This window comes from Nuphar pumila, chromosome 2, assembly GCF_984573655.1.
Source record: "Nuphar pumila chromosome 2, dmNupPumi1.hap1.1, whole genome shotgun sequence".
Classification (NCBI taxonomy): Eukaryota; Viridiplantae; Streptophyta; class Magnoliopsida; order Nymphaeales; family Nymphaeaceae; genus Nuphar; species Nuphar pumila.
The window spans coordinates 101,695,273-101,721,633 of NC_143250.1; the positions used below are offsets into that span (position 1 = coordinate 101,695,273).

General features: G+C 39.3%; 2 protein-coding genes across 2 annotated transcripts; both read left to right on the forward strand.

Annotated features, from left to right (window-relative positions):
* Positions 1–590: 590 nt before the first annotated feature.
* On the forward strand, positions 591–21,422 carry LOC149846421 (putative E3 ubiquitin-protein ligase LIN-2). Its single transcript, XM_089991215.1, has 7 exons — positions 591–1,351; positions 2,562–2,631; positions 4,274–4,380; positions 4,507–5,739; positions 7,537–7,678; positions 20,485–20,730; positions 21,084–21,422. The coding sequence occupies exons 1-7, from the start codon at positions 603–605 to the stop codon at positions 21,420–21,422; spliced, it is 2,886 nt and encodes a 961-aa protein (XP_089847341.1). The 5' UTR covers positions 591–602.
* On the forward strand, positions 21,084–24,979 carry LOC149846422 (putative E3 ubiquitin-protein ligase LIN-1). The gene is made up of 9 exons (XM_089997986.1): positions 21,084–21,591; positions 21,964–22,083; positions 22,265–22,396; positions 22,482–22,604; positions 22,807–22,917; positions 23,912–24,058; positions 24,135–24,263; positions 24,369–24,485; positions 24,576–24,979. Exons 1-9 carry the CDS (start codon positions 21,451–21,453, stop codon positions 24,591–24,593), a joined length of 1,038 nt encoding a protein of 345 aa, XP_089854112.1. The 5' UTR covers positions 21,084–21,450; the 3' UTR covers positions 24,594–24,979.
* The last annotated feature ends 1,382 nt before the right edge of the window (positions 24,980–26,361 follow it).

A 26,361-nucleotide genomic window follows, 5' to 3' on the forward strand; every position in this document is an offset into this window, starting at 1 on the left:
TCCCCCACCCCCAAGCTTGCATACCAGAAATACAAAAAATTGAATAATAATTGGTGGGGTCTTCCTAACAATCCTAACCCCAGCTTGCCTTTAAAAAAAAAAATTACAAAAAATTCACATAGGGGGGCATTCTATGGGCCCACAGCAACATAATGCTGGTCCCACTCAAAATGCTGAGCATGTGACTGGCTGTGACCACACAAGAGATGAACTAAAGGTGTGACTGGATTCCGGTAGTGTTTAAGACCCTACATCTCACCGTCGATTATAGAAATCTACGGTGGAAGGCTACGGTCTCTGTCATCATACAGATTCCTAGTTGGCCACTGTTCAAGAAAAGGGTAAAATAGATCTGACCCAACTTGGCCCGTATGATGAAAAAATTACTGGTTTTTTTTTGTCAGAAGGCAACGGCCTCCTCCTGACTTTCAGACTTGAGCGGACTTTATATTATATAGAGGGGCCACCAAAAATTTGGTCGTCTTTTGTCTGCATTGTTCACGGGCAAATGTTTCTTCTTCCAATCCGTATGCCTTCTTCCTCTGTCACATGCTATTTTATACCAAGAAGCAAAATTCCACTACACTCACCCGAATTCCACGATGGCTTCCTTCCTTTCATCTGCTTCCTCCTCGTTCTCTGCTGGTAACAGCTTCCAAAGATTAGATCTGAATTCGCTAAGGGCCTTGACAATCTTAGTAGATGACTACATGTCTCAGCTCCTCATGCACCCCGAGCAACGTAAATCTTTGAAGCTCCGATGCGCTTCCAAGCTCAACATTCGGAAACAGCAAGAGTTTTTCGAATTCGCTGACCATTCTGTTATCTCCAACCTCTACTGGGGGATTGAGAAAATCGAAGCGGCACTCAGGCTCATGAAGCTATCAGAATCGAGAATTATTTGCTTGCAGAAAGCAGAGGAAATGCTGCAAATACCAGCACTGTTAGATGAACATGGAAGAACAGGGGGTGTTTCGAATCAGTATATCGTAGCGTGCGCTTATTTTTATTTGTCTTTGGTTTGGAAGCTCAGGAGCGAGGAACTGCAGATGACGTCTCATTTTCTTCAAGCCATGCTGGCATCGCCGCGCGACATGCGCAAAGAATTTGCACCCAGTCTGTGGAAGCAGATCTTTGTGTACCAAAGTCCTGCAGGAGAAAATATGTGTGACCTGCAACAGAGTCCAGAGCTTGAGTCTCTTGATGAGTATTGTGAGAATGCAATTGATGAAACAACGAGACAGCAGGCACGGAGATACAAAGATTGGTTGATGTATTATCAAGTGGTCTTCTATGGAGAGGGCAGTTCTTGTCAGCTATTTACCTGCAGCGAAGAAGTACAAGAAATCCGGTACATCAATTATTCTTTACGTAACTGTTTACATGTTCAAGTGAACGGTGGAAGCCTTCAAGATGTCCATGTGGTCTTTCCAACTATAATTTGTCCTATCAAGCAACAATTGCAGCTTTAGTTTCATCTGTGACACAGGACTTGACCTACATTTTGCATTTTTTGTTTCTACTTTCTTTTGAAAGACTTGCCTATTCTAATCTTCTCATTCACAAGAATTTACTAAAATGATTCCAAGTTGCTTCTTCTAGTGGAAATGATAGCTTCAAGGATAAATGCAGTATATTCCACTACCATAAGAGAAAAAGCATGGATATCAGCCATATGAAAACAGTGTCACATAGAAAATTATAAATTTGATGAATAAATAAAATTTAGGAAAAAAACATAAGCTTTTTTTTTAGGTCAATTGCAAAGTGTGTGCACGTGTGTCAAATTAATTGAAGATGAATGTTTGATGTATATTTCATCCAAGTAGACTTAGTCATGCCTTTGTTGTTGACTAGTGTATGCAATTGAACTTGATTGTAGAATGAAAAATAGCACTCTGGCACCTAGGAGTGCCAAGAATCTTTAAATGTGCGAAGTATAAAATTCACTCTTGTTGGTGCAATTTTCCTCTTACCACTGTGAAAATACTTTACCTTAACACAACTGCACATGCACAGAATGCAAACATTCACAGAACAGGATCACACAATGGGACATGTACCCCTAAATTTTCTTTAAAATTCACACGTCTGTATGTTTTTCCTCAGCATTGTGAAAATGCTTTGCCTGGACACAAATGCACACACACAGAATGCAAACATTCACAGAATAGAATCACAGAAATGGAACATGTATCCTAAATTTTTTCTTTAGAATTTGGGTATGTTGGTACAACTTTCCTCTTAGCATTGTGAAAATGCTTTGCCTGGATATAAGTGCACAAACACGCAAACATTCACAGAACAGAATCATACATTGGGGCATGTATCTCCTAATTTTCTTTCAGGAATACTATGGGAATTGCTATTAAAAGTACCTTGTACATATATAGCTGCTAAGGGGAAAAGATACTGGTATCTTGCTAGAAAAAAATCAACTGCTTTCATTCATAATACGCCCAATCCTCCAGTTTCTCGGATGCTACTTTGGTGTAAATGTAAGTCTATTATAAAGTTCACAAATGCACACAGGACACCTTACATGCTAATTGTATGTGTAGGTATCTCGATACGGGGACAAAACATCTGGAGTTCTGCCAACATGCTGAGAAAGAAAGATATTTTCACGAGGTAAACATTGGCTTTATCTGTCATATTAAAAGTTCTTTTTGCAACAGAACAATCGAAAATCACTGCATCATTTAGAGAACTGAAAATCTTCTTGTCATAAAATAATTTTACATCTCTTTAGGATGCAAATCAGTCAAGGTTCCAATGCATGTCAGATGCACATTTGACCGATCATTTCAGATCTATATGAATCTAGGTTGGATTGGGAACAAATACAGTTGGATCTAGTTGGATCTGGGTTATACTCAAGTCTAAATGGGCCCATTTTATAGATTTGTCCCATTTTAAGTGGATCCCATACCACAGGCGCCCAAATCATAAACATATCTGAGACTCCAGTGTGAGATCCAAGTCAGACCAGATCTAGAACCTGAGCCACTCTTCAAAAGTCAGATACCTGGTAAGGTCAAGCATAACCAGGCTCACATCTGACCTCTTTGCATCCTTAAACAGGGAAAAAGGAGACCAGAATGAAACGACTGATCTGGTTCTGCCAGTCTTCTCTATAAGAGCCTTAATAGAACTCAATTTTTCTAAAGAGAGGTTATACTGCCACAAATATGAGATAAATAAAACAAATTTCACGATACAGTATATATTACTAAAATGGCCTCAATGAAAGAGAAATGAATGATGGATGATTTCATTTTCCAGGACAGCCATTACAGCTTTACTCAACCCAATACTTGACAAACAATTATACTGTAAAACCCTTCATCATTCAACACGAAAATGACTCACCATCATGCTTTCCTTTTCCATTTCACCCTATTTCGTTACAAGTACTCAGCCTAAACCAATCAAGGTCCAATTTGAGTTTGGAACTTGAAACACAATAAGAAACTCATACATATAGGGAAATGGCATAACATAGTTCAACAAATAAAATACCTGGAATATCAAAAATTGGGTATGGAAGTGCTCAACAGAAAAGATCCAAGACTCGTATTTGATTGATGTGAGAAAGAAAAAAGAATGATAGTAAAAACTGATGGACCAACATGATGGTTCATGCATATTGTGTCCTTTACATGCTAGCTCATAAATTAAACATAAAAGGGCATATTTATCATATTTTATCAGACTGCTGCAGTCTAAAGTTGGTCAATGATGGGATGATCTGCCATCTACATGCCCATAGGCAAACTAATGAATGAATCACATTAAAGTTGGCATTCATCTTTGATGCATTGGGAGAATATAATATGCTTATGCAACCAAGAAGTCTCTGGACATATGCATTCATCTTTGATGCAGTGGGAGAACATAATATGCTTATGCAACCAAGAGGTCTCTGGACATATGCATTCATCTTTGATGCAGTGGGAGAACATAATATGCTTATGCAACCAAGAAGTCTCTGGACATACACTTTTTAAATGTGTTCAATACAACTAAGAATTTGCATACCTCCACATGGTTGATGAAAAAAATGCCTTAGTTCACTAGGAGAAGATCATTTGATACAAAAAATGTGCTTCATAATTGAAGCAGTCATGCTTGTTTTATTAATCACTCAAATTGAAATAAAGCAGCACATTTGATTCCCAAAGTGTCCATGCCTAACAAAGTTATTTTCAAACTAATGAAGGATAAAATAGCTATAAAGACTCTGGATACTAACTAAACTTCTTTAAATCAGGCAAAGGTGCATGCAAGTGAAAGTCCAGGAGTTATCCCAGACACTAATGCTAAAGTTCATGCATCAAAGGACCCTGACCGTTATCTAAATATGAGTGTGTTTGAGAGGTAAAATTCATACTCTCAAATCGAACGAGTTTTCCTTTTCAATGATGCAGTTAGTTTAGATTAGTGGAGAAGAATTGTGGAATTTCCAGGCTTTTATTGACTTTGACTGGTCCTCATAACACACAGAAAGATGTTCAGTCATCATTTGGTTCCAGTGTTGAAGTACACAGACAAATGTCCACTGGGGTCTAGAAGATGCCTACTGCAAGAAGCCAATGGAATGACTAACAGGTTCTCCATTTCTGGCAGATCTTATAGCACTTTCAGTGACTTGAACTTCTCTGACTCAGAACTCAGTAGTGCCGAGATACAATATTTGTTCAACTTGACTGATAATGTAACCAATATCTTTCCAACAAGCAATATTTCAACTCCGCTAGGAAGCAAAAGGGAAACAGCTTTACATAGTACAAGAATTACTGAAAATGTCAGATGTTTGGGCCACTGCTCATGCATGGCACCCGAGAACTACAACTTTTATACATTCAACAATGGGATAAGATCTCCATGGAAAAATATAGATTTTGCAGGACAAAAGATACATGGTGTTGTAAGCTTGCAATCCAACAGTGACATTTGCATGGAAATACAAGAGAGATTTGAAACAGCAGTATCAGCATTGTGCTCCTCTAGGGAGCTAGGGAACAGCGAAAATGCTATTTTAGAAGTTTCAACCATCTGGGGAAAATTAGAAAATGATATCCTAGAGAGGTGTATAATGCTGCAGGAAGCAGTGCTTAGCCAACTGATACATCTTATCTTGACATCCAAAGTTGAAGAAGTTATAAGGGCATGTATATCCATACTATGTTCTTTGATATTGAAAGATGGTTCCACACTTAATTACATCAAGAAGAAAAACATAGATATGTATTCATTGGCTAATGCTTTAAACAAAAAGATCTATGAAGCAGCTATCTTAATTTATCTGTTAAATCCAACTCCAGAAGAGATAAAATCTCTAGAAGTTTTGCCAGTACTAGTGGAGGTTATAAGCAATGCTGACCTTTATAAGAAGGGAGCTATATCCATTCCTCTAATTCCTGCAGTGGCAGCATTAATGATGATTGAAAGACTGGTAACTTCATTTGATGATGCAACTAATAACATGCATCTAACGGCAATATTGTCTCTGAGGATTCTACCTGGACTTGTGAACCTCGTTAGTTCTACAAATCTTGAGGAAAGGGTTTCTTTAGCAACCATATTGGTGAAGTGCATGAGATCAGATGGAAGCTGTAGAAATTTTCTGGCACAAGTAACTCCCATGGCTCCTTTTATCAGACTTCTTCAGAGCAAAGAAGAACAAGCAAGATGTGCTGTACTTGAATTCTTATATGAAATTCTCCGGTTGCCAAGGTATGTGCATGCAATCATATTGTTCCCCTTTGTTAGTAACAGTATGTGATCTCATCCTAAAAACATACAACCAACCTTTTCATGGGTACAAAGATTGGAAACATGTCATGCTTTTACTTTTGGAGTACGATGAGCTTTGCACTATTAGTTGTACATTGTGATATGTAGAATGAGACTCATCCTCGTCATGCAAACTAAACCAAAAAAATGGGTTAGATTACTCTTTTAATTCTACTCAGTTAGAAGCAATTTCTATTAAACATGGTGAAAACATAAAAACAGCAATTTAAAAGAGGAATAAAAGAAAAATTAAGAAAATTAGGAAACATGCAACCATTCGGAAATGATGAAGAAATAGCATGGAAATTTGGTAAAGAATAATGACCTGGATTCCAGAGAGGAAAAAGGGAAGATGCCAAATATACACGAGAAACACTCAAGGAAAAAGAATGCCCAAGGAAACTTTTATGCAAGGCTTCTTATTAATAATTAATTGTGTTATAAAGTCATGAGGACAACATGCAAGGAAAATAAGAACAAAAGGTACATGAGGATGATTACACCACAAAACACAGCAAGAAACAAACTCATAATGAAGACATAATATATGAAATATAGTACTAATCTAGATAATAACAAATGAATCCTCTTCAAACTTACATTAATGCTTGATTCAAAGATTGATCTTCATAGTTCATCCCCATATCCTGCAGAAATTCAAGTACATGACCTCATGCTCAAGATAAGAGCTCATGCCTACAACAACCAGAAAAACTTTTAATATTGTTCAACAAATTCTGTAATAAAAAATATAATTTCATGCAAACTTGGAATATGAAGAAACAACAAGAAACTACAAAATTCAGGCCAGCCAACATGGAAAAGATAGGAAGGTTTTCTGAGACAAAGAAATGTCAGCAGTTCTACTAGGCTGGAACAACTAACTAACTATAAGATTAGATCCTAGAATGGAAAAAGAAGACCCAAAATTCCACCTTAACACAGGGAAATTCCTAGGGATGGTCATGGATACAATATTCATCGAGTTGTTTGTGCTAGTCATGGACATCCTAGGCATCAAGAAAAGTAGCAGATCAATATGTTATATGTGTCAGCATTAAACTTATGATGTTGAGAAACTATGACAGTTCAGCCAACACAAGCTCAAGTTTCATGTATCCTAACATCCGCAAAACTGTAGGGATTAGGGAGGCTACATCACCATTGGCCTCTTGGTCTTCAACAGCAAATGTGTATCTTAAAAGACACAAACACCTGTTTACTATGCCATTGTCCTTGTTGTATGAGACTAGACGACATGGGTCATGAGTCCTTGTCTCATTGGTGACTTATATGCTAAAAAACATTAGATCTTGCACGGATTCATTCTTTTGAATATAGTGGCATAACAACTAAATGATCTACAAGATTTAATGTAATGTTCCCCAGATTCTGGCTCCTATTTTCTTTTCAGCTTGCTTTTTCCCCCAATATTCTTTAGTTCAGTTATCCTTCATATTGTAGTAGCATATTTCTGACCATTAAATTGCCAAGTTGTTTTTGCTAACAAACTTGAGAATGAAAGAGTTGTGATTGTCAATAATATTATTAATTTGTGAAAGCACCTAAGTGTATCATGGTAATACTATGATCAGCAAATAACTCATTTTTATTAGACAAACAATTAAAGAAGAGAATTCTATAACAAATTAATTGAAGCTGCCAACTTATCAAGAAGATACACAACATTTCCATAATGACTAAATATGTTTGACATAATGTTTGTCTATGCATCAGGTCATCAGCCATAGGTCTATTGCGTCAAATACGACAAGAAGGTCATGCCAACATTATGCACACATTGGTAACCTGCATCCAACAAGTACAAGTTGAGCACCAACTTTTTGCAGCAAGTTTATTGCTTGAGCTAGACATTATGGTAAATCTTCTCTTATAATAAAATTTCCATTTGAAGAAGCACTCCACTTTGAAGGGTGGCAGATTTTTTCTTGCACATACCCGGAATGAATCATGTCAAATCTTTTGTCAAAAAAAGGTGGGTGGGGGGATGATGCAGAGCAGGACCAGGTCAGGCCTGTCCCGCGTGACCCAGGCACGGCCAGGGAACCCGACCCACAAGGGATGGACGATCGGACCCAGGAGCTGGATCCGATCGCAGGTAAGGTGACCCGATGTAGGGACGTGACCTTGCGCACCTACTCCAGACGAGGGAAGGCCCAGATCATCCTAGATCCATCTGCAGAGTGAAGACGTCTCGGGTCCATGATCGGACCCGAGACCCGGGTCCACTAGCAGTCTTTAAAAACCCTCTTCTAGGGTTGCGTGAGGCAAAGAATCTGGAATATTGCAGCAGCCTTCTTCTTCTTCTTTTTTCTGTCAGCAGTTTTTCTTTGGGTTTTCTTTATTCTTTTCTATTGCTTGTCTTATTTTGTTTATGTTCACCCCATTGTTCGATTGAGAATCATATTAAAATAAAAGCAAGTGCCATCGTTTTGGTGGACATTCTTATTATCTTCTGCACATCGCACGACCGTGAGAGTCATGCCATCATCTTCCACAACCAAGTGCATCGAAGTCGATCCCCTCGCTGCATCAAAGTGGTATCAGAGCATCAACCTTCCTCCTTCATCAGCAGCATGGCTTAAGAGGCGAGGAACGATCCTGCAAGTGGAAAAGAGCGAGAGAAAACCGGTAACGAAGATCCGATGATGCGTATGATGGATATGATAACCAAAATGCAAGAAAATATGTTGCGCATGAACAAAGAAGTGACAGGGATATCAAAACGGCTGGATGGGATTGAAGGTCTGCTCATCGCCCTAGAGTCGCCAGCGGAGCCGCACACGACATCAACCCAAAAAATGGGTACGGGAGTGGGCGACGGTGCTGTCGGTCTTGTCAATGCTGCAGTGATTGACCCAGCCCAACTGAACTGTCAGTCTATTGTGCAACTGGAGGGCATCGGGGAGGATCTGCGCAGGAATGCCAGCCGCGAGACGCTCCAGCAAGGGGTGCCATTTCTGAACCCTAGCACGACTGCCGCTCGGGTGGTCGGCGGAGCCCTCCAACCGACCCAGGGGCCCATTGAAGGACCTCCCAACGTCGGTCTGGGTACGCAGGCTTGGCACCGACCCCCGACCCCCGACTCAGGGGCTGCAGGCTAGGCTGTAGGCGTGCCAGCTTCAGCCTGGGCGGGAGCTGGCCTATCGACCCTCTTAGCGCCCGTGCGTGGGGGCTCGGTCACAGCCCACCAGCGAGCAAAGGGGGGTGATCCCCTGTGGATCGGACCGAACCCGACAGGTCCGGCCAGGAGCCGAGACTAGTAGGGCCTGGACCCGGGTCTCGGGGACCATCCTTTGGGTCCTCGAGAGCGGGTCTGAGCCTCGAAACCCCATACCCGACCTACTTAGTTGGGTTTGGCTCGCGGTTCGCCCCGAACCAGACCCAACCACTACTTTTAATCCCCAAAATGGATCTAATGCCGACCCAAACCTATATCGGATCCGGACGGAGCTCCTGTTTGAATTTGAGCTGGGTCAAAACCAGACCTATCTTGTTGTGGATCAAGGATCGAGTTCAAACCAGGCCTTCTCACACCACAACTCGATTCATGATCCTACCTACCCCATACTGGGTCCAACGAATAGTTTAGGACTTGACCCGATCCAGATCCAATCGGGTGAGTCATCCCAATACTACACCAACCAAACACAATACCCGTACCAGACCCAACCAGTTAACCTATCCCCGATCTAGAACCCCACACTATACCCGACCCACTACATCCACCCAAACCCAACCCATAATCCAAACCCATATTATCCTGTTCCTACCCACCTAGAGCCCGAGACCCGACCAACCCTTCCACCTTTAGTTGGACCTCCTGTCGTACAGGTGCCTCAACGTCAGCCACAGATGGTTCCCACTCACGAGGGGGACAGGCCAAGGCCGATTCCAGCAGCAGCTATGCAGATTCAGCAGGGACCGGCGCGACCTGAGCGCTGACCACATGTCGTGGGAGTTCGTTAGCATTAGTTACCAGGTGAGCAGTACCGTGGAGAAGAAGATGAGATCGTGATGGATGATGACGTTTTCTGGAACGAGTACCCTGCAGGAATGGTGGAGACCCGTCAGTAGAGAGCACCAGAGCACCCCTTCACATATGGGTGAAGTTAGATCTTTCGGAGTTCGCAGGGCGATTTGATGCGGAGTAGTTCTTCGACTGGTCCTATGTCGTACAATTCTTCTTCGACTACCACATTGTTGCTGAGCACCGTCATGTCTCTCTAGCGTCCACTCGGTTGAGAGGCCTAGCATAGACATGGTGGGTTGAGTTGTAGAGGTCGAGAGAGCGACAGGGACTAGAGCGCATATAAACATAGGAGGGGATGCAGAGGTTGATGCAGTCCAAGTTTGTGTCGTCAGATCATGCTGAGAGAGCCTACAAGGAGTACCTGACCCTATGTCAAGGCACCCGTATTGTGGTGGAGTACACTGCTGAGTTTCATCGTCTATCCCTGCGAGTGCAGATCGAGGAGACTGCTCACCAACAGGTCACGAGGTATATTTCTAGTCTCTGTCTTGCTATTTCTGATGATTTCAATTATGTCACAGTCGAGTCCTTGGATCAGGCAAGCAATTATGTCATGAATATGGAGGAAAAATCGAAAAGGAGGCAGGAATATAGGACCTCCCATAGTGGCCAGTCCAGTCGACCCAAGTCGAGTTTCCCAACCAGGGGAGCGAGCTCCCCTAGGAAGGAAGACTCAAAGTCCACCCCTAGAATAGACCCTAGCAAATCTGACCAGTCTGGACCCACATACAATACCCGATCCAAAGCCAAACCTAGTGAGTCTACTATCCGTTGTTTTAGGTGTCAGGAGTTAGGACATGTCATGTCCAAGTGCCCCACCATGAACAAGAACGCCCATCTCGTCGAGGGTATTGTTGAGTCAGCATCCGATAGTGAGAGTGAGGGCGAGTCATTAGTTGAGGAAGAGGATGGGAGGGAAGTCGTAGAGTTCGACGGCAACGTCGAAAATTTATTGTCCATTTGTCATGTTTTGACCGCACCCCGAGAGTCGACCCCTGTAAAATGGTTGCAGAATAATATTTTTAGAACCTGGTGCAACTGTGAGGGTCATGCATGTGATGTTATTATCGACACTGGTGCGTGTGAGAATATGGTGTCCGAGAGTGTCGTGTCCACCTTGAACTTGAAAACGGAGAAATTGTCCCAACCATATAAGGTGACATGGTTCAAGAAAGAGAACGAGGTTCCCATCACCCAGCGTTGTTTAGTTCGGTTCTCCATGGGGAGCATTACCACGATGAAGTGTGGTGTGATGTAGCCCCTATGAGTGTGTGTAACATTCTTTTGGGTCGTCTCTGGCAGTTTGATCGCAAGACCATTCATGATGGTCGTAGGAACACGTACTCCTTTATTTTTAAGGGTCATAAAATAGGCCTTCTCTCTATCAAGGAGACCGGTTTTTCCACTGTGGATAAGCCTGAGCGAGTTCCCAAGCTCGCGGGCCTATCTTACCAGTCTTTCTTGAGCCATTGTCGGGAGGGTGATTATTGCTATGCCCTGGTGGCTAAGTTGTTGATGAGTACGTCGTTGTCCGTTCTCGCGGATATCGCCCTCCTTGTTGAGGAGTTTCACGATATTATGCCAGATGACCTTCCTGATGGTCTACCTTCGATGAGGGTGGTTCAGCACGCCATTGATTTTGTCTCGAGATCGAGTCTCCCTAACCTCCCCACGTATCGCATGTACCCATCCGAGCATGCCGAGTTGCTGAGGTAGGTTCAGGATTTACTGCAAAAGGGGTTTATTCGTAAGAGTATTAGCCCTTACGCCGTACCCACCCTGCTCACCCCTAAGAAAGTTAGGTCCATGCGCATGTGCGTTGATAGTCGAGCAATCGATCGCATCACTGTCAAATATTGTTTTCCCATTCCTCGTTTAAATGATATGTTTGATATGTTGGATGGTGCCTCTATTTTCTCCAAAATTGATTTAAAAAGTGGGTACCACCAAATCCGTATTCGAGAGGGGGATGAATGAAAAACGGCATTCAAGACACATGATGGATTGTATGAGTGGTTAGTCACGCCATTTGGGTTATCAAATGCCCTGAGTACTTTTATGAACATGATGATCCAAGTATTGCGTCCTTGTATAGGGAAGTTTATTGTTGTCTATTTTGATGACATTTTGATTTATAGCTCATCTTTGTCTGATCATTTGCGTCATTTGTGTCAGGTCTTAGAGATTTTAAGGAGGAAAAAGTTGTATGTCAATGCCAAAAAGTGTAAGTTTATGACGTCAAGTGTTGTGTTTTGGGGTTTTATTGTGTCGTCTGATGGAGTTACGGCGGATCCTGCTAAAGTCCGTGCGATTATAGAATGGCCTACCTCAAAGACTTTAGGAGAGATTCGTAGTTTCCACGGGTTAGCCACTTTCTACTATCGTTTTGTGAGAAACTTCAGCACCCTCATGACCCCTATCATAGAGTGCCTAAGGGGTACTAGTTTTCATTGGACGTCTGCCGCAGGAAAGGCCTTCACATTCATTAAAGAGAAAATGACTAGCCTGTCTTAGCCCTTCCTGATTTTAGCGCAGTCTTTGAGGTTGAGTGTGATGCCTCTAAAGTGGGAATTGGTGCAGTCCTGAGTCAGAACCGCAAGCCCATTGCTTTCTTTAGTGAAAAGCTGACTCAAGGCAGGTGTCAATACTCCACTTATGATGTTGAGTTTTATGCCGTGGTACAAGCCCTTCGTTATTAGAGGCATTATCTCATTTATAAGGAGTTTGTCTTGTACACGGATCATGAGGCGTTGAAGTATTTGAATAGTCAAAAGAAGTTGAGTGCTAGACATGCCAAGTGGGTCAGCTTCTTGCAAGAGTACACCTTCACTATTCGCCATCAATCAGGTACTCTGAACAAGGTAGTTGACACACTTAGCAGGATGAATAGTCTTTTGATGACTATGTCAGTGCAGGTCATTGGGTTTAAGCAGTGCAAGAAGTTGTACCCAACGGACCCTGATTTCCAGCAGGTAAGGGTGCCTCTCCCCTGATAGCACAGCTGACCCACGGTTCAGTATACATAATGGTTATCTCTTTTGAGGTAATAAGTTATGTGTGTCTGCCTTCTCTCTTAGACTTCAATTGATTTTCGAGTTACATAAAGGGGGACTAGCTGGGCATTTTGGAGATAATAAGATGTTCGCTCTGTTAGATGAACGCTACTTTTGGCCCAAAATGTGCAAAGATGTCAAGTTTGTTCAAAGTTGTCGAGTGTGTCAAGTATCCAAGGGTCGACATCAGAATAGTGGTTTGTATACTCCGTTGCCTATCCCTGAGCGGCCCTAGGAACATGTGTCCATGGATTTAATTGTGGGTCTTCCCAGAACCTCGCATCGTTTTGATTCTATCTTAGTTGTGGTTGGCCGATTTTCCAAGATGGCTATCTTTGTCCCGTGTAAGCGAACCACCGACGCCTCGTTAGTAGCCTCGTACTACTTCAAGGACGTGGCCCGCTTTCATGGTTTTCCCCCACACGATCAACTTAGATCGTGACACGCGCTTTATGAGCAATTTTTGGAAATCGTTATGGGCCTTATTGAAAACTAAGCTCCAGTTCAGTAGTGCATGCCACCCACAAACCTATGGCCAAACCGAAGTTGTGTACCGCACCCTAGGGAACTTGCTAAGGAGTCTAGTTGGGGAGAATGTCAAAACATGATAGTCTTACCGCAAGCCGAGTTCGCATATAACAGTTCCATCAACCGATCCACGGGCAAGTCTCATTTTCAAGTAGTTTATGGGTGGTCACCAACCCATGTCGTAGATCTAGCACTTGTGTCTAGTCTTCCGGACCCAGCCCCAGACACATTTGATGCCGTTGAGTACATGTGTGATATCTACAGGCAGGTTCGCACCAAACTTGTTGAAAACTACGAAGCCTACAAAGCTTTCGTAGACCAGTGTCATCGTGATGTTCAATTTCAAGTTGGTCAGTTAGTATGGGTTTACTTGCGTCCAGAGTGTTTCCCAGTGGGTACTTATGGTAAATTGAGTCCTAAGAAATATGACCCCTTCAAGATCCTTCGGCGATTACGTCTGAATGCCTACCTCCTTGAACTGCCTGAAGATTGGCACATCTCGCTTATCTTTAATGTGTCTGATCTATATGCTTACTGTGGAGACAACAAATCGTCAGAGCCGACTTCTTCTCAACCAGGGGAGAATGATGCAGAGCAGGACCAGATCGGGCATGTCCCGCGTGACCCACGCACAGCCAGGGAACCTGACCCACAGGGGATGGATGATCGGTCCCAGGAGCTGGATCTGATCGCAGGTAAGGTGATCCGATCGCAGGTATCAGAGCCGACTTCTTCCTAACCAAGGGAGAATGATGCAGAGCAGGACCAGATTGGGCCTGTCTCGCGTCACCCAGGCACGACCAGGGAACCCGACCCACAGGGGATGAACGATCGGTCCCAGGAGCTGGATCTGATCGCAGGTAAGGTGACCCGATGTAGGGACGTGACCTTGCGCACCTACTCCAGACAAGGGAAGGCCCGGATCGTCCCAGATCCATCTGCAGAGTGAAGATGTCTCGGGTCCAGGATCGGACCCGAGACCCGGGTCCACTAGCAGGCTTTAAAAACCCTCTTCTAGGGTTGCGTGAGGCAGAGAATCTGGAATATTACTACAACCTTCTTCTTCTTCTTTTTTTTCTGTCAGCAGTTTTTCTTTGGGTTTTCTTTATTCTTTTCTATTGCTCGTCTTATTTTGTTTATGTTCACCCCATTGTTTGATTGAGAATCATATTGAAATAAAAGCTAGTGCCATCGTTTCGGTGGACATTCTTCTTATCTTTTGCACATCGCACGATCGTGAGAGTCGTGCCATCGTCTTCTGCAGCCAAATGCATCGAAGTCGATCCCCTCGCTGCATCAGGGGAGGTTGTTGCTTTAGATAGACAATACAAATTACCAGTTCATAGCCTCATCCCATTATCTTTGCTTATGAAGACCCTAAATAGGAGAAAACACAAAAAGATCTAAAAAGAAGAAAAGATATGCATAGGGAATGCCAGCTGAAGCTCCTCTCCTACCAATCCAGCCTCATGTTTGATGGAGCTATATCATTGTTGATGTTGCAACATTGCAGGAAATTTCTTTTATATCATGTTCTCTTGAATAATGTTTGAATATGTAATGAAATATGCAAAAAATATAAAACAAAGGCCTCTAAGGGCTTACAAGATCACAAACACAAAGTAAACAAGCACAAGTCCACTATGGGACAATACAAGAGCCAACAATGGCAACACAAAAGATAAAAAACATTTTTTTATGGAGCATATGCTTGAGCTAAAAGCCTTGAAGAATGATGGAGGATAACACCCCTATTTATACAAAATACAAGAGAGAGAGGCCATATGGGAGCTCCCAAACAGAGTTGTTGGGAGCTCCCCAATGGTTATATTTATGATTGTTGGGGAGCTCCCAACGACTCTATGGTCAAAAGACCATAAATCCTATGTCCTAAAGAGTAAAAAACAAAAAAATAATACTAATAAAAAGGAAAAATAGTGTTCCTAATGAAAAATACATGTTACATATAAAAAGACTAAAAATGCCCCTATAGGGAATTTCATATTACAAAACTGTCCATAGCAGAAAATATATATACATAAATATATATACACATATAAATACCTCTCCTCAAACGTATGGTGAAGTGACTGAAAGTTTGTTAAGGAGAAAGATAAACCGAGGTGTAGGAAGAGCTTTGGTGAAGAAATCAGTCAACTGGTACTCTGATGTAACATACGACAACTCAATAGTTTCTCTTAGATACTCATCACGTACATAATGAAAATTCATCTCAATGTGTTTGGTTTGCTCATAGAAGATGTGGTTGCTCGCAATGTGGATTGCGCTTTTATTATCACAACATATCTTCGAAGGTTTTGAGATAATTACTTCTATGCCTCTGAGAAGACTTCTTGGTCACACAAGCTCTATTGTTGTCGTAGTCATTACACGATATTCAATTTCAGTAGAGGACAAAGATACTTTTTGTTGCTTCTTGCATCTTCATGAATTAGAAAGTCTCTTAAAAACACATAAAAACTCGTAGTTGAGACTCTGTCATTGGGATTTCCTCTCCAATTAGCATCAATATAAGCAAGTAAATCCAAGAAAGATGATGAAGATAAGAAAAGTCCATTTGTTATGGTATTCTTAATATATCTGATAATTCTTAACACAACACTCATGTGCATGGTAGTCGAAGCATGATTTAACTGACTAACGGAGTGAACTACATGAGCTATATCAAGTCTGGTGATAGACAAGTGAGTGACCCGATTAGTTGGCGATAAGGTGTGAGGTCTTCGAGAAGTGTCTCATCTTCAAGCCTTAATTTTGCATTGATCACTTCAGTGGTTTCTACTTTCTTATCATCTGAATGTCAAACTTAACGCAAATATCAGCAACAAGCTTCATTTAAGAAATGATATACCCTCTAGGAAAGTAAGCAACTTCAATACCTAAGAAATATCTTAAAAAACCCAAATCAAACATATCAAAACTTTCTTTTAAAACATTTTTAATAGTACTAACCCCCTATTTGTCACTTTCAGTTATTACCATATCATCTACATAAAGTAGAAGTATAACAACCTTAGAACATGTACTTTTGACAAAAAGAGCAGTGTCAGTATAGTAATGAAAACCCAGATAAGTCATAGCACTATTAAATCTATCATACTAGGCTTTAGGAGCCTGGTTAAGACCATATAAAGCCTTCTTAAGTCTAAGAGTTTTACCTTTTTCAATACTAAATCCCAGATGATATAAGTCAGTATAGTAAGAATAAAAACCCAGATGAGTCATAGCACTATTAAATCTATCATACCAGACTTTAGGAGTCTGGTTAAGACCATATAAGGCCTTCTTAAGTCTAAGAGTTTTACCTCTTTCAATACTAAATCCCGGTGAAGGATCCATATAAACCTCTTCATTTAATTCTTTGTTGAAAAATGCATTTTTAACATCGAGTTAATATATGGGTCATTTTTAATAGATGAAACGGCTATGAGGGTCTTAACACTAGCCATCCTAGCTCCTGGTGCAAAGGTTTTCTCATAGTCAATTATGTATTTCTGAAATTATCCTTTAGCCATTAACCTAGCTTTATATCTTTCCAAGGTCCCATCACTCTTGATTTTAACCTTAAAAACTCATTTACAACCTATGGCCTTCTTTCCTAAGGGTAATGTAACTACTTCTCAAGTCATAGTTTTTCTAAGAGCATCTAATTCTATATTCTTGGCTTCAACCCAATGTAGGGTATTTTTGGCTTCATTATAATGTGAGGGTTTATGATAGGAGTGTAAGGCTGTTAAACATGCCCTATAGTTTGGTGTCAAAGTGTCATAAGATACAAACCTACTTGGTGGGATAGAGACATGACTTGATCTTCTAAATAAGGTTTCTTCTATAGTAGAGTTGTATATATATTTCTAAAGCACTTGGAGGATTTCCTCGCTCATGCCAAGTATATATTCGTATAGTTTTTTCAACAACATTACCATTATTCAATGGTGATTCGGCATTCTCATCATTAGAATGCCCATTATCATTACTAACTAAATTTTCTTCATTATCATCCAAAGAAATATCACAAGGACCACCTTCACTTGGTAAGAGATCAAATAAAAACATATAAGCTACTTCTTCTTTCTCTTTAATTTTATCAAGCCCATTTTCATTTTTCAAGAAGGTCACATATTTAGAAACATAAAGTTTATTATTCTTAAAATCAAAGCATCTATATCCTTTTTAGTTTTTCTCATAACCAATGAAGACACATTTAATGACTTTTGGAGATAACTTATCTTTTTTATGTAAAAGAACAAAGCACTTACAACCAAAAATTCGTAGACGCTTAAAATTGGGTGTTCTTTCAAATAATTTTTCATATGGAGAATGTTTTATAAAGATAATGAGGAAATCCTATTTATCAAATAAGTTGATGTTAAAATGACCTCGACCCAAAAGCTCTTTAGAATATTTTTAGAAATAAATAGGGTCCTAGCGGTTTTCATAATATGTCTATGTTTTCTTTCGGCTAGCCCATTTTGTTGAGTTCTAGGACAAGATTTTTACGATAAATTTCATTTTGTTTTAAATAATTTTGAAATTCATTAGACAAGTACTCGACACCCGAGTCAGATCGAAGAATGAAAATATTGCTTTGAAATTGATTTTTGATAATCATATGAAATTCTTTAAAGAAGGAAAAAACTTCAGACTTGAGATTGAGGAAGTAATCCACACATATCTAGTGAAATTATCAATAAAAGTAACATAATATAAGTAGCCTCCTTTTGATATGACCGGAGAAGGTCTCTATAGTTCTATTAAGAAATAGAGTAGATTTCATTTTTTCAAGAATACAATATTTGCAAATAACATATTTTTCATTACAAAATTTTTCTGCAAAAGGAAAGAGATACATCTTTGAATAGCTAGGATGTCCAAGTTTTTTATGCCAAGTTTTAATATCTTTATCTTATACATAATTATAAAAAGATTTCAAAGGAAGATTTAAAGAATCCATAAAGTAGAGATCTCCCCTCCTATGACATTGCCCAATCTGCTTTCTGGACCAGAGATCATGCATGGAGTAACCTTTAGATGAAAAGAAAATTTCACATCCATGGTCGGAGATCTGAGAAACTAAAAAAAGATTTAAATTTAATTTTGAAACCACCTTAACTTTTGGAATACAAAATTTTTGAGAATTTTGAGTCTAAGATTCCAATACTTTTGAGTTACAAAGATGTACCATCCGTGGTATAAACACAAGATAATTTTGAATTAGTGCATATATCAGATAGAACATTCTCGTGTGGTGTCATGAAAGGAAGCCCCCGAATCAAGAATCTAAGAGCACATACTTGGAGGAGAGAATGAAACTATTGTGGCACCCGAAGTTGATGGGGATTTGAGTAATTGTTGAAGCACCTCCAATAGTTGAGATAGAGAAAATGTCTCTTCTTTTTTTAATTGAGTCTTCTTTGGTGTTAATTCTTCAACGGAAGCTACCTTGTTCTTGGAGGTACCATTGAGCTTGAGACAATCGAGCCTCGTGTGTCCCGACTTATTACAATAGTGGTAAATAGCTTTTATATATCCACCACTATAGTTATTATTACCACTATAGCTATTTTACTTCCCAAAGTGTGAAGGCTTGTAAAACTTTACATAGTTGCCGGGTTTAAAAAGCATCAATACTTCATCTCCTCCCTTAATTATATCAAGACGAGTTTCTTGGCATATTTTGGCAACTGCATCTTTCAAAGGAAGAGGTTTAGATCTATGGAAAAGAGAAGATCTAACTTGTTCAAATTCGGGCCGAAGCCCATACAAGAATTGAAAAAATTATTTTCTCTCCATTTGTTGATGCCTAAGTTCCACGTATTCAATGGCAACCCACTTAGGCCCCAAGAGTGTCAATTCATCCTATAAAGGGGATAGAGCACTAAAGAAATTTTGGACATTTAAGTCTCCTTGCGTGGTAGTCCTAATCTTTTCTTGTAAGCAGTAGTCTTGTAAGATCTTTTTTCGAATACATATCCTTCATAAAGAACCATGTCTCATTGGTTTTATGAAATTTTGCAATGTTGGCACATATTTTGAGCTCAACATTATTCATAAACCATGCAAGAATTTTTGCATGACTACTTTCTCAATCTTCTACCTTAGATTGATGATCTTGAATAGCTTTAATTCGAGCATCTCCTTCTAGTTTGGTGAGCTTGAGTTGAGGCTCCAAGATAGTGCCCATCACATATCCCCAAAGCTTCATTCTTATGAGGTTATTTTTTTTAGTGGATGCTCACACCATGTAATTGGAACCATTTAGCTTGAAAGAGATGAATTTTATGTTCATGCTCCATTTTGAATGATAGAAGAGATAGGGAGAGAGAAAGAAAAGAACGTGGAAGAACATGTCCACTTGAGTCACCACAAACACACAAACACTTTTGGATGCTTTCCTACAATCACGAACACTTGATCTTCCACTTTCCACAAGACCAAGAGCCCAATGCTTCATATACCATGTAATGAAATGCACGAAAAATATAAAACAAAGGCCTCTAAGGGCTTACAAGATCACAAACACAAAGTGCACAAGCATAAGTCCAATATGGGACAATAGCCAACAATAGCAACACAAAAGATAAAAAAAATATATCTTTATTGAGCATATGCTTGAGCTAAAAGCATTAAAGAATGAAGGGAGATAACACCCCTATTTATACAAAATAGAAGAGAGAGAGAGAGGCCACTTGGGAGCTCCCAAATAGAGTTGTTGGGAGCTCCCAACGGTCATATTTATGATCGTTGGGGAGCTCCCAACGATTCTATGGTCAAAAGATCAAAATGCCCCTATAGAGAATTACATATTACAAAACTGTCCATAAGAGAAAATATATATATATATATATATATATATATATATATATATATATATACCATAACAAAGTTACTTTGTTTGGACATGTTCATTACACCATATGTGGTTATAAGTAGCAAGGACAAACTCCCTGTCTGGCTGTCATTTTTTAACATGCCTATAAATGTCTACAAGAGCTTACATGATTAAGGGCTAACTCAATTTTGCTCCAGGAAGAGTCAGTTGGTAAGAGCATATTCAGAGAAGAGTCCATAGAGGTCCTCCTGAGATCAGTTTCGTGTGACCAGAACGCCAACACACAGATATTGGCTGCTTCTATCCTAGCGAATTTAGGAGGGAACTACACCATGACAGGGGAACCATCAACTATTGCATGGTTGATCAAGAAAGCAGGCTTACACTCCTCTACACATAGGAGCATGATAAAAAATCTAGACATTTCAGACCAAAGTTTACAGGTGAGACTCTTCTAGTTTAGTTAAATTACAGACCCAGTACAATAGTTATATTGTTTTTTTTTTTTTTGATAACAAGGAGAAACCACCATTATGGATCAGACGTCCTGTTACGGGCAGAGGAGTGCCACCTTGATCATAGCTCTATTTTGGTGTCTGCAGTGTAAAACACCATGAGTACTTCCCTCTGATCACCAGGGAATGTTATATTGATTGAATATAAAAGAGAAGGAAAAAGAAAACATGAAGCAGCTTTGCTTTTCATTCACTAGATACTGTTGCTTGTTAATCTTCATTGAATAATGAAGAATCAAATGTTAATAAATTGCTCATAACAAAGGCAAAAATTCTTGCAGGAAATAGACTCTGAAAGTTGGTGTCGCAAGATCTCAAGGAGCATTATTCTTATGGGAAATCCAGTCTTCCATGCACTAGGAAAGGGGCTTCAGAGTAAGATACTTAGAGTTTCAAGAGATTGCCTCATAGCTGTTGCACGGATGGGGTATGAATTTGCATCAGTGGGGAATTCTCTACAAGATTCTGCATGTAACACCTTGTTAACTGGAATAGCACATTTTCTACATCCTGGATCTGAGCTGGAAGACAGACTTCTTGCATGTCTTTTCCTCTTCAACTATGCCTCTAGCCATGGTATTGTACAGAAATTTGTGCTTCATATTGACAGTATCTCCTAAAGCATCTCTAATAGGCCCCTAAATTTTGATGTGTACTGCAGGAATGCAAAAACTTGTAAATATTTCTGAACAACTGCAAGAGTCACTAAGGCAGCTATCAAATGTGACTTGGGTGGCTGAGGAATTAGTGAAAGCAATAGATTATTCCATGCCATTAAATTCAGATAAAGTGCGTCATATTAACTTCCTCCTTACTTTTTAATGCTGACTTTTCCAAATATTAGACCCCTCAACTTAAGAAGTGTCTTCAGTGACTTTGACTTCTCTCTCCTATAAAAGCATCAAGCCCTTGTAGTAGATTACCTTTTTCTAATTTTAATTCTACCAATGGATTTTAGCATGCAAATGAGCACCTATCATGCTACCACTATAAATTAGTTATACATTTGATGGCCTTCGCAATCTTTTCACCATATGCCACTGCATTTATCTGCGAGTCTAACTTGTTTCTAAATTCACATAGATGGCATTGCTTTGAACAAATAAAATCATACTGAATGACTAGCTTCAGCTCACCTACTAGTTATTATGTTAAAAGCAGCATATTTCATGTGTCCACACACAAATTTTAGAGTTTGGACACAAAAGCAGTGGAGCAATACATGCACTTATATATTACAAGGGACAGCTTTACAGTGGGCATTCGGATGGTGCAGTTAAGGTAACACAATCATTCTCAGCTTCATGAATATTTCATAAAAGGTTCACAATTGTTTTCAATCTAAAGTTGAAGTAACATCAGCCATTCATTGCATAGTTGTAGCATTGTGTGATAATTCCTAGACTTAATATGTTGTTGCATTTATCATGTTTAAAACTGACATCATGGGGCACCACCTAAGGTGTGGGATATCAAGGAAAGGTTAGCTAAACTTGTACATGAGGTCAAGGAGCATAAAAAAGCAGTGACATGCTTCGCTCTCTTTGAGCCAGGAGATAGCCTCTTAAGTGGCTCCACAGACAAGACCGTCAGGGTAATGAACATGGGTTTTATTATTTGTTAGAGTACTAAAGATAATGTTTCTGTATATATTGTAAAAATTCATAGTTCTTTTACAGATTTGGCAGATGGTAAAGCATAAGTTAGAGTGTTTGGCTGTAGTTGAACTGAAGGAACCAATTCATAGAGTAGAGGCTCATTACCGCCTCTTTTTTGCCATTACAAAGAGCCGAGGTCTTAAGGTAAGACACAAGATCCTTCTTGTAGGAGCTCAAGTTACTCATGATGTTTCCTCATATCTTGAAAATACCAACTTTCCATAAAATAGTAAAGTGCCACCATCATCATCTAAAAAATATGCACTAAAACTCCTCAAATAGAATCTATCAGCACGTGTTAAACAGCTTATGAACCTAAGTTTTGATTAAAAGGATGATTTTTCAGGTCTGTGATGCATCAGGTATTGTCAAGATTATCTGCAAAAATAAATACTTACAGGCACTTTTTGTGGAACAAGGCAAGATTTACCTAGGTTGCAAGGATTCAAGTATTCAGGTGAATCTTCTTCTCCTTTTATTTTTTATTTTTTCGAATCTTATGGTGGACAGATGATCCTAGTGATAACTAAATATGGATGAAGTATATTTGACAGTTGGACACATTGATGATCTTCCATTCCAAGATCAAACTATAAAAGTGACATCAGAATGCCTATTCACATGATAAATGCTAAGATTTGGAGATACACACCTAAAATATACTACATGCTCCAGGCCTCCAAATTGATGAAAAGCAATGTGTTAGACATCAACCTGCCTTTGAATAGCCAGCTTAGTAGTGAAAAGGATCACCAGAGGAAAAGGAAATGAGAGAGAGACATGTCCATACATGTGTCTTTGTGTACATCCACATGTCAAAAGCATCTCTGATATGCTGATGGTCATGGTTCTTCTCGATAATAGTCCATAATAAAAAAAATTCATGATATTTCAACCTGCTTTTGAATAGCCAGCTTAGTAGTGAAAAGGACCACCAGAGGAAAAGGAAATGAGAGAGAGATGTCCATACATGTGTCTTTGTGTACATCCACATGTCAAAAACATCTCTGATATGCAGATGGTCATGGTTCTGATAAATGTAAACAAGCCCATCAACTCTTGTCTTCTTGTTGCTGTTAATTTTTAGAGATTGGTTTTCTTCTTCTTATCATTACTGTTGTTATTGCTGTTGTTCTAAAGATAGGAATAAACACAGTTCCATAATACTCCTAACAAAACTTAGAAAAGAGATTGTGATTTCATGCATTTAATTGTCACCAGAGTGGGCATTTTAGTAGTTAGCAAAGAGCTAGTGGCACGTTTAATAGCTGTACATTGGAAGTGCACAATGTATTAATGTTTCTTTATAACATCACCAGAATGCATATGGTGGTGACAATAATGCTTTTTGTAATAACATCACCAGAATGCCTACAGTGATGACAATTAATGCATCAGGCAACCATGTCATGTTAAATCCATTAACATGCATAGATCCAAATCTTTCTCAGGAAGTAGATTTGGTGACTGATCAGAGGCGTGAATTTGAAGGGCCTGCAAAGAGCTGGTGGATGAAAAACAAACCCGTCAACTCTCTTCTTGTCTACAGAGACTGCCTCTATACTGCAGGTGCTGCTGTCAAAGGTTCAAACATCAAGGTATGTATCTTCATGAAGTGTCACATTTAGGAAAAAAAAATGTCGCCGCTATTAAAAAAAATAAAAACTAATGCAGATAAGAAAAAGGCAGAATGGGTCACTTGTCACAGTGGCAACAGCTAGCAAGAAGGCTGTTGTGCGGACAATGGCAGTGGTAGAGGACTTCATGTACTTGACTTGCAAGTCCTCTCCAAGCATCCTTCAGGTGTTCTTTTTCTCTTTTTCGGTCAGCTAATTCTTTGTTGATCAACATTTTCTGTTTCCAAATATTCAGATATATGCATTGTACTAAGCAGAGCTTTCTAATCAGGTTTGGTTAAGGGAAAAACAACAAAAAGTGGGGGCATTTTCAGCCGGAAGCAGGATAACAAGCCTCTTGGCTGCCAATGACATAGTCTTCTGCGGAACTGAGATGGGGATGATTAAGGTCTGTGGTAGCCATCTAATCCATTTAATAGAGATGTAAGCAGTTCACTTCTAGTTTCTCTAACAAGCGTCACCTGACAACTTGTAGCAGGCATGGATTGCGTTCTAGCAAGAAGCAGAGTTGAAAAATTCATCTATAAGAATCATTATGACAAGCATACTTCTGTGCACTGGAATAAGAAGAGAAATCCTGTGATCTGAGTAGCTGGGATATAAAGCAGAAAAGATTTGAACTTATCTAGGTTTGCTGAAAAATAACAAACCTCTTTGGTAGCAATAACACCATAGCCTATGGGTACCAATACCATGCCAATCCAGGTGTAGATTGCCTATCTAGTCCATCTAGAAAGTCACTATAACCATGCTAAAAAGTACTCAATCCAGAAAATCAAATCGCATTTATCTGGAGGTTCTCAAACTAGCTTCTTTCTAGAGAATGGTCTTTGCATATTCCAAGAATAAGATAAAAAGCGAGAGAAATTGATGTTTTTATAATTTTGTAAATACTCATGGAATTATTGGGATATTAAAGAGTGATTTCAATCTTCAGTTAAAATTTTAAAGCATGAGAAAACAAAATCTGTTTTCCTTCAATAAAACCACGAGAGACCCCAAATTTATTCACTTTGGCTATGCTTATGAGTTGAAGTTTTGTGCTATTTCTTCATAACTTTTCAAATTTATTTATCGAGTTAGCAGGATGCATCACTCTCAAGTAGGGTGGGTAAATAAGCTGAACAAGTTGGGCTTGGGTTGTTCGGGCTCGGTTCGTTAAGGGTAAACCGCCACTTCAGCTCGTTTTGTGAGCTCATCATGAGCTGAGCTCTACAAGCCGATAATCAGCTCACTTGTTTTATAAAAAAAAAAAATCTTAAGTGTTTTTTAAAATTTGATAACTTATATAATGTATATAATATGTATAAATATATATGTTATATGTATATAATATATATAACAACCCTACACTAGCCAATTTTCCCCTGTTCATACTAGGCTCAGATACCTAAACGAGCTGGATCGTAGCCCGCTCGCCAAGCTCAATTCCCAAGCCAAGCTGAGCTGAACAGCAAGCTGTGCATCTCGTTTCCCAGCCCTACTCTCAAGAAAGCAATAAATGGTCCAGGTGGGAGTGATGTCATTATAAGGGGAAAAAATAGTTTAATTAAACGAACCCATGAGCAAGAAAGTAATTCCATGTAAACAATAATTGAGGCCCGCGCAAGTTTCACATCGGATGCAAGATACATGGTAAACCAGATGAAAACAAGATGTATGAGTAAAAGAATTCATTTCTATTATATCAACAAATTAATAGGGCCTGGAAACGATACAAACAGCTCATGACTGGGTTCAGCTCAATTCGTCATTTTTCAAAAGCTAACTCAAGACAATAAAATTAACTCAGAAAGCTGAGATGCAAACTGCTTGTGAAGGAAACAAGAACCAAGCATGAACACAAGGAGCACAACTCAACGCTGTACGTGTGGGTTTGTTATGAATAGGCATATATATATATATATATATATATATATATATATATATATATATATATATATATATATATATATATATATATATATATATATATATATATCACTGATAGTAGTAAAGAAAGAAATATCATGATATTTTCAAATATCACTAATAAAAATAACACACTGATATCACAATTAATATTGGAATCTTTTCAAAACAAATTTTTATTTTATATATTTTGAGTATATTTTTATTTGTTATTTTTATATATGTTTATCTATATTTTCATAAGAAAAAAATCACCTATTGTTTCTTATCTACTTTATTTTTCTTTATATTTTTAGGAAAATTTTCATATACCCCTCAAATGTTTAGGCCTAATTCATGTGCACACCAAACTT

Excerpts from the sequence above, each read along its gene's own strand:
- LOC149846421 (XM_089991215.1), top strand. The coding sequence starts at position 603 with ATGGCTTCCTTCCTTTCATCTGCTTCCTCCTCGTTCTCTGCTGGTAAC. Across the intron at positions 2,632-4,273 it reads AAGAAAGATATTTTCACGAG|GCAAAGGTGCATGCAAGTGA; the intron begins GTAAACATTGGC and ends TCTTTAAATCAG. Across the intron at positions 5,740-7,536 it reads GAAATTCTCCGGTTGCCAAG|GTCATCAGCCATAGGTCTAT; the intron begins GTATGTGCATGC and ends TCTATGCATCAG.
- LOC149846422 (XM_089997986.1), top strand. The coding sequence starts at position 21,451 with ATGTGTACTGCAGGAATGCAAAAACTTGTAAATATTTCTGAACAACTG. Across the intron at positions 22,605-22,806 it reads CAAAGAGCCGAGGTCTTAAG|GTCTGTGATGCATCAGGTAT; the intron begins GTAAGACACAAG and ends ATGATTTTTCAG. Across the intron at positions 22,918-23,911 it reads GCAAGGATTCAAGTATTCAG|GAAGTAGATTTGGTGACTGA; the intron begins GTGAATCTTCTT and ends AATCTTTCTCAG.